Source organism: Xiphophorus couchianus, chromosome 18, assembly GCF_001444195.1.
Source record: "Xiphophorus couchianus chromosome 18, X_couchianus-1.0, whole genome shotgun sequence".
Classification (NCBI taxonomy): Eukaryota; Metazoa; Chordata; class Actinopteri; order Cyprinodontiformes; family Poeciliidae; genus Xiphophorus; species Xiphophorus couchianus.
In genome coordinates this window covers 12,457,699-12,469,448 of record NC_040245.1, presented here as the reverse complement: position 1 = coordinate 12,469,448, position 11,750 = coordinate 12,457,699, and the positions used below count along the sequence as shown (strand labels likewise).

The following is an 11,750-nucleotide window of genomic DNA, read 5'->3' as shown; positions in this document are numbered from 1 at the left end:
AGGAAATACATTTTTAAAGTTATTCTCATAAATCTGTTGCCACAAAATACATTATACAGAAATTCATGACTAAAAGGTTTGACATTCCTTTCTTTTAAAAATTCATCTTTGTGTTTATTTAACTGGTCATGAAACTCATCATGTTGTTAATCATGGAATCTGTTGCAAAGAAGCCGATCGTGGTTGAAAATGAAATAAACTTACAGTTTAATAAATGGTTTTGAGATGTTCTCCCTATGCACATGTATGGGTTCTCTCCGGGAACTCCGGCTTCCACCCACAGTGCAGAAACATGACTGTTATGTTAATTGAATTGATTGATGGCTATGAGATGGTTTCCTTATTGGCTCTTTTCTGCTATCCACATCCTGGAAGGTTGGCAACAGACCCCTGAACCTTTGACACCTGATCATTAATGACAGCTCTGATCAGTGGAACATAAAACTGCCCAGAGATGGTCCAGGAATCTCCACTTTTAACTTGGATGTATCCAATCTTCTTTTTGAATTTCCCAGACAAGTTGCACACTCACTTTTTCTGCTCTATGTTGTGTGTTGCTCAAAGCTATGCTAAACTGGATCTTTGTTCACATGTGCTACTAATTCATATCAAACACAAGGTTGAAATATGACACTAATTCAGGAATTAACAGTCTATTTAATAGTACATACAAATTTGTCTGTATTATTTTGGCATAATAGACAAATCCACAAATCCTTTCTTTTAAATGACCATAGGTCAGATTTAAATAACATTTTTAGGGAAATACAGCATTGCTTTGGTGAGATGATTGTAACAAAACCATAAATTGTATTTTAAACGTCTTGATTAGTGACAGGAATTAATTAACTTTATCGATTCCTTCATTTATTCCTTCTGATTCAAACAGTAAAAGCAGCATTGCCAGCTAAGTTCCCATAATTTTCAAACCAAAAGGTTACTAAATACAGATAAATGTTTCCAACTCTATGAAGTGGTGCTCATGAAGAGCAACATCTCTATTAACTCTTCCTATCAACTGTGTAATGACTAACAGTCCAGATTTGATGCACAACTGAGATGAGCCTTTGAAAAATAATTACAGCACGCCAATTTATCAAAAATCCAGCACAGTCTGTTATGACTCAACTAATTTACATGAAAATAGAGAGACGTAGCTGTGTGGAGTGAGCTGTTTCCCGTTCAAAGGCTGCAGCCGAGCAGAAATCATCTGTTACTCTGAGCCTCTTTAAATCCTGGTTTTCCTGGCTTGCCAGGACAATCATAGTTCCCCTGCCAAACCGTGTGTGCCGCATTGTGCATCTGCGCAAAACATGATAGTTCCTTGTCAACACTGATTAATCCAGTTACTGAGGTCTGCAATCAGCAGCTCCAGCAAGCAGCCTTATGTCCACATGCAGACAGAGAATACACTGTGGGGACCAAGCAGAAAAGACAGTAAGATTACACTGGTGCTGCAAGGACGATTGGTTATGAGTCCCAGGATAATGAAAGACACATATGCAGACAGGTTTTATGCAACCAAAAAAAAAAGGAAATAGAACACAGACTGTTGAGACAGTTTTTCATATTTTATAAGATTACACATTATATCTCACTGGGATCTGATTGGGATTTAATGTGACAGACAAACACAAAGTATAAATGAAAAATGAAAGATGACTGTTGCATCTGTCTACAATTGTTTTTTCTCTGATACCCCTAAATGAAATACAGATCAAACCTTCAGAATGCCTTCAAAATTAGAGCATCCTGAGCTCAACCCATCAACCAAATTCAGAAAGCATGTGGCACAAACACATGGCCATCCAAGTGTAGTGATGGTCCTGATAAGGAAAATATTAATTAGAGAAGCTCATGTTAACTAAGGTGGAATTGTGGAGATTTGCAATTCAGGTGGGAAAATGTGTTTGAAGGATATCTTCAAACACATTTGTGCATTCCACAATTCTAACCTTGATTTAAGGATGAAACAGCAAGAAGAAGGTCATAGTCCATGTTTGCTGTGTGCCAAGTCATTTAGGGTTAAGAAGTAAGGAGTTCTCAAAAATAAGGAATAAAGAAACAGGAATAAGGAGTTCTTATTTCATCTTCTAAGAATAAGGAGTTCTTAGAAGATGAAACCAAATAGAGAAACTCTATTGCCTATATAGAAAATGCTAAGTGAGACAGAAGGTTAATCTTGCACCTGATCCTGACGCGCTCCATCCGATCTGGGATTTAGGGTGAGTGGGTGAAGCACATCCCTGTTTCTTTGTCAATTCCATAAAATTGGAAAAAAAATACTTTGAACTTTGTGGTTGGAACAAGAGAAATGTGATCCATCACTTTCGCAGGCCATTGAAAACTTAAGCTTTCAAAGTACTTACTCTGTATTTCCACACACCAGCAGTTTGTTCAGTTTGGTTTGAAATGAAAATCCATGTATGTTCTGTGGTTCAATTGCACCAAACGGAGTTGTGTATTTTGGGGATACTTCCTAAAGGGGTGTGTGGGCGTGGGCGCACGTGTGTGTGTGTGTATGGCCGTGCTTTATTGTGGCAATTTCCTCTGAACTCCCTTTCCCTCTGCCTTGCCTTATCATTCCTGATCTATATTAAACAGCGACAGCTCAGGATGCGTATCCTTCCACCTCTGTTGTTCCTGTCATCTCAGCATCTGCCCAGCTGCCTGTCTGCCAGCTCCCCCCTCACTATCAGCCGTCTATCTGGACCCCCAGCTCATTTCATCTCTCCTTCTCGTTCTCATATCTTCTTATTTTCCTCTTTCTCATATTCATATGGTCAACCAGACCCTGAGCTCTCTGCCCAGGTCCATCTATGGAGACACTCTCTTGCTCACTCTCACTCGTGCACAGCTGTGGTTGCTTTTAGTTTGGCAATTTCCTCGCAGGATCATTTCAGAAGAGATAACCTTTACACTTGCAAGAGCTTGCATTGACTTTCCACTTCTCGGAGGGACGATGAGTTTGACATATCTTTCAACTCCGTTTTTGCCGTCCTTTCCCCACAAAATCCTTGTGAATATCCTTGACAACGATACACAGGGTCACCCCTTTTCATTTTGCAGAAGAATCCTGACATTTACCTCTCTAAGTTACTCTGTCTGTCTTCACACGTCTCCATTTTTGTCCCCCCTGCACCACGCCTCTCTGCTGATGTTCTGATACCATCGCTGCCTCTGAAGAACAGGAAATGAAACTCTTTTTTACCTCCAATCTGCCGCTCCCAACTCTTTATCACACAGAAACCTTGATTCCCTGCAAAGACTCCTTCTCCCTCCCCTAATGAACTCATTTTGCACGAAGGGAGAATACCATCTTATCTCTGTAGACCGAGCCCTCCTTTTTGCAGCGAGACACTCACTCCTTTCTCCGCCACTTGCTACTCTTCTTCTCTCCTAAGTTCATAAAGGTGTTGCTAAGGTACACCGAGAACTCCTTGATCTGTTTTCTTTATATTAGAAGGGATGAGATTAGAAAGAGAGAGAAAACCAAATCAGGCCTAACTGTTTCTCTGACAAGCATATGCTTTGTTTTTGATAGATCTGGAAAAAAAATACATGACTATCATCCACTATCAACTCAGTTTCATTTGATTTTGCCAATATTTTTTTTTCACGGTGAGAGCCATCTGATAAAAAAACATTGCATTCATGTCCGTTCCTTTGTACACTAAGTACATTTTGTTGCAGGAGTATTGTACTCCTTGACATTTTCCTGTGTTACAACTGCAAACTTTCATATGTTATATTAAGACTTTATCTAACAGATTAACACAAACTGAAACATACTTGTTAAACCCAGAGAATAAAATTCATAGCTTGGTCATCTTCTAGCTGACCTTCCTTAGTCAGCTAGAACTAAGAAAGGTGTGGCGTGCCACCTGTGTCAACACCTTGTAGAACAACGTTTCGGTGCAATTATATGTTTACATTTGGAGACTGAAATGTTTCCTCTATTCTTCTTTGCTAAATAGTTAAAAATTCCATCAGACCGGACACATGTGTGTGTGAATAACATTAGTTTTGCCACTGGTACTTAATTTTATTTACATGTGTACTTTGAACAATCTCAACCATTACATTATAACTCAATGTTTACAGGTGTCATCATGCTAAAAGGTGAACCTTTGCTCCAACCTCAAGTCATTTGCAGATTTTCTATCAGTATTGTCTTGCATTCAGCTCCAAGCATCTTTGTATCAACTCCTAGGAAAGGTGGTCGATGGTGTTCAGCTTTAGTTTTCCATCACACGTCACCTTCTTCCACCTATTTCCTGTATCCCCTACAGTGTTTATCCTGAAATACAAATAGAAACTCCTATGGCTTTTATTAAACTATGTTAACTTTTCAAGAAAAGCGCTGATTTGTGAAATCCTTAAGAGACTAAATGAACCGGCTGGCTGCTTCTCTGATTAATGCTTCCATTGTGGACATTGTTTTATCATCTAACCCTGTTTTAAATTTCTCTATAACTTACTTCCTGACCTGTCAGATATGTTCGTTTCTTTTCATGATGCTGTTTGTTCACTAATGTCCTCTTACAAACCTCTGAGACCGTCACAGAACAGATGTTGTTATACTGAGATCAAACTAAGCATAGGTGAACTCTCTGTAAGTACTAACTAAGTGTCTTCTGGATTCAGTTGATCTCACGGATTTTTCTTTGGATACATCAACGTATCGGCTGAGTACAAATGCATACACGCCCGACTTGAATCATTTCCTTTTCTCTTTCCTATTATCCACTAATGTAAGTTGGTAAATCACATCAAAATAAAATACATTGAGGTTGCAGTTGTGACAGGAGAAAATATTAAGAAGTGAAAGGGTGTGAAAACATTTGCAAAGAACTGTATACTGGAATCCATACAGTTCCTTGTTGCCTACCATGGCTCTGGCTTTTCATGAGCTCATATCCCCCCCTGATGGTTTTACGGGGAATTAGGTTCAGAATGTGTCTGTATTCTCAGCTGTTCTTCATCTCTTCACTGGGTGGGGGTGAACTAGCGCCACCTTCAGCATAATACAGTATTGTTCTACAGAGTGTGAGGGTGAAAGGGGTGAACAAGTGAATGTAGTGTGAAGCAATTTGGGGTCATCTGGACTTGATAAAGTGTTATTTAAGAACAGGCTATTTACCTCTACTGTTAAATATTCTGTGGATAAAACAGGCAAAGTCACGATTGCTGACACTTCTGGTAAAAATAAACAAAAAAGTATGCACATGCTTTGATTTTGCTGGACAGAGCAAATAAATGGAACAATAAATTAAAGGGAGTATTATGTAAAATCAACTTTTATATCATGTTATTATGTTATTCCCTCATCAAAAAACATACTTGAGGTGTTGCTTTGATTCTTTCATTCATGTTTGAGAAACCCAAATATATTTTTCATGTAGGACCATGTTGTTTTGGATGGCATTAGTAAATTTGATTATCATTTGAACACTGTATTTTGCATTCACTCTGGATATTTTACTAGTGTTAAAATGTGTTTGATGTTGTGACACAAGTGTGAAAAAAAAGAATCTGTAAGAGAACAAATACTTTTTCACAGTCCGGCATTTATACCACTAGGTGACATTATGTTTCTGGTTACTGGTTAAGCTATATTTTGAAGTCCCTCTGTTGCATTTCTCTAATAGAAATAGTTGTTTGAATTGCAAATAACTGTGAAGTCAGTTATCTGTATAAAACTGTTCTTTCTTATTAAAATAAACCACCAGAGGGTAGCTTTCTGATGTTTGATTTGAACTCAGTTTTAACTGCTGTGGGCGGAGATGTTGTCACAATGTGAAAACACACACAGTCTCACACACACTGTTGTGTGATCCAGTCTCAGGAGGGGAGCCAAGCTTTAATTACCAGGAGGATTGTGTTTAGTCCTATTGTCTTTACCTTCACAGAGAGACAGAATCATCCTCACTGATCCTAACCTTGTTTTCTCCAACACGCTCTCACTTTTTCAGCCTCTTTGTTTGTTGTGGGAATCTGTCTGCAGATAATCTATTCTTCCCTTCATCCCAGTTTGCTATCTCAAAGACTAGGCTACTTTCTTGACATAAATGTTTTTTTCTCCATGCGCCGATGGCTAGGTCAGAGGCTATAACACAGAACCAAACACATCTTGTGTGACATTTTGATTCAAACAAAAATATCTAAAAGTGGAGCTACAAACACATCTGCTGGGTTTCACACATTTTAAATAGACCACACTGCTGGATTGGATGTCGGACGTGGAGGTTGTTGGGAACAACACATCATTTATTACATTGTGACTTCATTCGCAGTTATTTTTATCATGTGCTTTCCATGTTTTGTATATATCTCTCACTTTCCTCCTCATTTATATTCAATAATTCTGAGAGCAGTGAAGTCGTTGCTGCCTATTAATCATGTAATTCAATTTTCTTTTATTCTTGCTTGTCTGTTGAGCCTTTAACACCAGGGCTTATTAGAGGATTGATGCAAATGCAAGGAACATAAAAAAAAGGGGAGGAGGAAAGGGAGTGCCCCAAACAGAATCATGGGAGAGGAGGAGGAGAAAGACAAGGGAGAGGATGAGAAGGCAGTGACCCAAATAAATGGAATGAAGAGTTTCAGAATGAGTCTCCTGTCCTCAGTGCCACACCCAGTCAGGCCTCCCTCCTGTCTGCCTGCAACGCTGCTCCCATTCTCTGAATTTTTGGGAATAAGTCAATCAGAGGGAAATATTTGGGTTGTCCCTGTAAGAACAGCGACCATGGGCAGAACTAAAGAGCTAATCCTTTGATTTTATGTTGTAGATTAAGGCTTTTAAGGCTCTTTAAAATGTAAAGCTTTATTATTTTCTCCCATCTATCTTGTCCTCTCCTCTTCCTGACCCTTTCCTGACTCCACCATCCCCTATCATTGGACTATTACCCCTCCCCCTCTTAAATTCACACCCATCGTTCTCCTCCTCCTCTCATCTCCCACAGGAGGGGTGGTTAAATGCAACACACCATGATGTGAGGCCAGGCATTCTTCTTTAGCAGATTTTATACCAGAGAAACAGACTCTCAGATGGATTATTTATGATTCATAGTCATATAATCACATAATCACACACACTCACACAAATATAAACTATAGTTTAAGAATAATTTCAATTCAAATACAATAATGATCTATTTTTAACATTTTTTTGCTACTGATCTCTGCACAGTGACTGAATGTGTGTGTAAGCATTCCTCAAAGTGATATTACCACGTTTGACAGCGGGTGAGTTCTGCGCATGCTCTTAATACCGGTCTAATTTGTTAAGCTGGCGGTAAGCAGAGAACAACAGACGCTAATTTCTATCAAAATAAAAGCATAAATGAAAATCTTAAAATTTCTATTATAGCGTGGCGTTATCATGGCAATAAAAGTCAGGCTAATTATTAAAGAAATAATAGGAAATAAGAGTATCTAATGACATTCTCAACCCTGAAGCACAGCAGTGAGTGATTGCACTGATGCAATCACTGACTATAACATTGTAGCTGTAGTTTTCAACAAAAGGGCTTCCATTTCACTTCTCTTCTTTGTTTAATTTCATTTCACAAAAAACTGGTAATTTGGTAACAATCAGTCTGAGTTCAAAAAAGATTATTATTAACAAACAATGTTTAAAAATCTATTTTATCCTGTTAATTATGAACTGTTGATTGTGCAGATGTTTTCCACTTATATTTGAATAACAAAGATTGACAAACATATTTATGTCTATAAGAGAAAAATGTACATTTAACTGATTGTATGTAATATGATTTCTAAAATATGTTGGATTTTAAATCCAACAAATTTGGATTTAAAATCCAATAAATTTCAATTATTAATTAAACAGTATTGATCGTTCAATTAACATCGAGAATCAACAGGATTTTTCTTATTGACTGTTAAATCTGCTTTAGTACCAAATATTGCTAGAAATAGGGTTTGTTCATAAGTGTCTGAAATTTAATTTGAAAGAATCCATACCGGAAACGGACAATTGCACTGTTGTACTTTACTCCAATAGGCAGCTAAGCAACCTCCAGAGAAATAACATCAGGAGCTCCTTTTTTACTGTAGTTCCTCCCTGAAATAATGTCTTGTGTCCCGGGTTTCTAGTCTCTGAGGTGACCGGGATCAGCAGCAGCAGCAGGGATGGCGCTGGTCACCGTCCAGCGGTCACCGACACCGAGCACCACCTCCAGTCCGTGTGTTTCTGTAAGTACATGTCATCTGGATTGACATTAGTGTCAGTTAGTCCCAGCAGTTAGCCCCGCTACTCCCAGTTTGTTGGTCATGTACATGGGTGGCTAAATTTTATAGCTGCCGGTATTTTACTGTAACATTAAAGGAAACAGTGGCAGTCATCCCGCAGGACTAGGAGTTTGAACTTTAAGTTGTTTAGCTTTAGCACAGAAGGCAGACTAGGGTTTATAAGTATATTAAAAAGTTATTTTTTAAAACTTAGCTATTCATCGTTAGCATTATGTGGCTGATTCACTTCCTCCACTAGATGGGGTGGTGTCAGAGAAGCATGTCTTAATAATAATGGTTTTAAACTACTATTATTAAGACAAATAATAGCTGCTCAAGCTGCTCTTATGCTGTAAAAGTATATGTTATTTTTTGGCCATATTAGCTTTCTTTGTGTTTCATCGTATTGACTTTACTGGTAAAAAGCTGCCACTGAAAGGTTGTGGGTCAGTAGAGCAATAGATAGGAGGGTCGCTGCCCCGGAAAGCAGGTTACTGGTTCAGTCTTGTCAGTCTCTGTTGGAGGCTGTGAGGCCGTCCCGTTATCCGCTCTGACACACTCAGCAGGCTCTCCAGCCTCCTGGCAGATCTAGTATAAATGTGCTGGTGTGGCTCTTCTCTCATGATTGTAACAAACTGTAAAATGCTGAAGAGGCAGCGCAAATCTGAAGGGCCTTACTGTAAGTTTATTTAAAGATTTATTTATTTGGTGATGGAGAAAACCATCATTAGATGCTTCATGAGTGACTGGAGTCGAGCTTATTACAATGGTTGTCCCACTGATCCGTTAAACCCAACACACACACACACACACACACACACACGCACACACACGCAACATGAGACAGTGGCTAAAACAATAAGTAAGAAGAGTAATAGCTCCGTCCTAGTAGTGCACTACTTAAATATTCAATTCACAGCGCAAAGACTGAGTCTAATTTCTAAGTGTGAACTGTTCCTATCCCTGCCCCTCACCCTGACCTCCGGCACTTAATTTGAATATTTAAAATATTCCACTGAGAAGTGGGATGGTCCATGAAGAAGCATACACCGTTGGTTCTCACTGATAAACATACTAAGTTATATATCCCTGTGTTTGGCATGTAAACAGTTATCAATCCTGTAGCAAACACTGTTTTGCACATTAAAGATGCACTAAACCCCACATACCAAATTATCCATTTAATGGACTTTTAGCATTTAGCTTTTTAGCAATGTATTAATATTTACATAATAGCAAGAAACATATAAATACATCATGGGACAAGCATATTCAAAAATAGTAAGCTTTATGTATACAAATTTCAAAACATATTTGGAAAAACAGGCCGTCCCGTTATCCGGCCTGTTTGATAAAACAATATTTTAGTTTTATCCAAACGTATTGATAAAACTGACTGCATCTGTACTTTTGTATGTCAATATCTATTATGCTTTCTATATTTATTTTTTACTTGCAGTGTGTCAGAACACATATTAAATAGTCTTTGTATAAATTTTGTATTTAGATTTGCATGCATCAAATGTTATGACCAATAACCAATAACTGTTATTAAGACCATAACTAATATAATGTTAAAACATGTTAAATTGAAAAGTTTATTTTTGCTATTTCTATAGCTGATAACAAATGACTTATGTTGTAACATTGCAAGCTACACATTAAACTAATTACAGTTTCTCAATTATAATGGCTCATACCCTGCAGCCATTCCCCCTTCTTTACAGAACTTATTGGAATGCATTATTCCTTAGAAACTTAGGGTTAAAGGTTAAGAGATAAAATGGTATCCGGCTTAAGAGTAGCAATGCAGACACTAGAGAAAAACAGCACCCTAATACAAATAAATGCATGTCATGCAGAGTTGATAAGATGCTAGAAATTGTGTTGCTTAAACTAAAACTTTAAAAATGAATGAATAAATGAATAAAAACATATTAAAATATGCCATAGTGCAGTTCTTGAGCTGGAACAGGACATTCAATATTTTGGATAAATTTAGTGTTGACAAGGCAATTCCTGTTTTGCAGACTAATGGAGTTGAACCAACATGTTAATAACATATTAAATGTTATTAACATGAATGTACTAACATTTCCTTCATGCTATTACATGAAGAGAGTAGAAGAAAGTGGTGTGAAGATTCTTGTTTACCCCAAATGTTCTCAGCTTCCTGTTGTTTATGTCTGGAAAATATCAGGCATGGGCGAAGACCGATAACACGTTGATCTAAAGGAACGGGTGTAATATGAGTATTTCAGCAAAAGCTGCTCTTAATGGCATTGGGTCAAGCTTAACTTAATGTTTTTTTGGTGAATACAGATTTCAAAAGTGAGACACTGAGGCAGTGAAGTGGTTGTATATGGAGGGTACCAGCTGCTTGTCATGAGACCCATTTCTGTTTGGGAGCAGCCACGTGAGCGCTCTTGTGAGGTGTCTGCTGCTGCAAGGGAAGGACGAGGCCGAAACTGTCAGGAGGAAAGTTGTCTGTTAAGCACTTCAGGGCTGACTCTGATTAGTCTCTTCAGTAGTTTTCATTAAAAATGTAGCTAAAAAGGCATAAAATGTTTAAATCTTTATTTAGATTTTATATGAACCCAAAACTCTATTTCACACCCTGTTTCCATTTATTCTGGCCTGATCCCTGTTTAAACCAGATAGTTTGTCTGAGATATGACAGATTATGACCCCCTGATCTAACCAAAATGACCAATCAACCAAATTCTTAGTTGATTGCTCTGTTTCTTCATCTGGAAGCAGTTGGCTATGAATTGAGCCAACATTAGTATCTTTACTGATGGAGGTGAAAAGCGGACTGCACAGTGGCGCAGTTGGTAGAACTGTTGCCTTGCAGCAAGATGATCCTGGATCCTGGTTCCGGCCCGGGGTCTTTCTGCATGGATTTTGCATGTTCTCCCTGTGCATGCGGGGGTTCTCTCCGGGCACTCCGGCTTCCTCCCACAGTCCAAAAACATGACAGTTAGGTTAATTGGTCTAAATTCTCCCTAGGTGTGAATGTGTGTGTGCATGACTGTGTGTCCTGTCTGTTTCTGTGTTGCCCTGCGACAGACTGGCGACCTGTCCAGGGTGTACCCCACTTCTCGTACACTCCACCCGACCCCTCTAAGGGACAAGGGTGTACAGAAAATGGATGAATGGAGGTGAAAATCTTCTCATTGGCTGTATGACCACTCCCTACTCATCTGCTCACACCTAGTTTCTAATGGGATATAGTCTTAAACCTATATTACAGGTGCATGAAGCCATTTCAGTGTCATGTGTGAGTATGATTAGCCTATAGCGGTGTTATATATGCCTATAATCTGCTGAGAAGGCATTTCCTCAGGTGTGTTTGAACAGGATGCATCTGCTCCACTTCCTGCTGTGTATTCTGTTTGGAGCTCAGTTTGCTGATGCAGGGATCACCGTTCAGGTTGCTGCCTCTTCCAGGCCAGCTCACATCTGCAGCAGCACACACAAGAACGGATAAAATC

The 11,750-nt window shown here is 38.6% G+C and overlaps 1 protein-coding gene across 1 annotated transcript in view; it reads left to right on the top strand.

Moving 5' to 3' along the window:
* The first annotated feature begins 8,040 nt into the window (after positions 1 to 8,040).
* The window catches only part of ssh2a (slingshot protein phosphatase 2a), a 29,221-nt gene continuing 25,511 nt past the window's right edge, over positions 8,041 to 11,750 (top strand). The window contains exon 1 of the mRNA XM_028045707.1: positions 8,041 to 8,220. Coding sequence (XP_027901508.1) covers positions 8,158 to 8,220 — 63 coding nt within the window. The 5' untranslated portion in view covers positions 8,041 to 8,157. The remainder of the gene's footprint in view (positions 8,221 to 11,750) is intronic.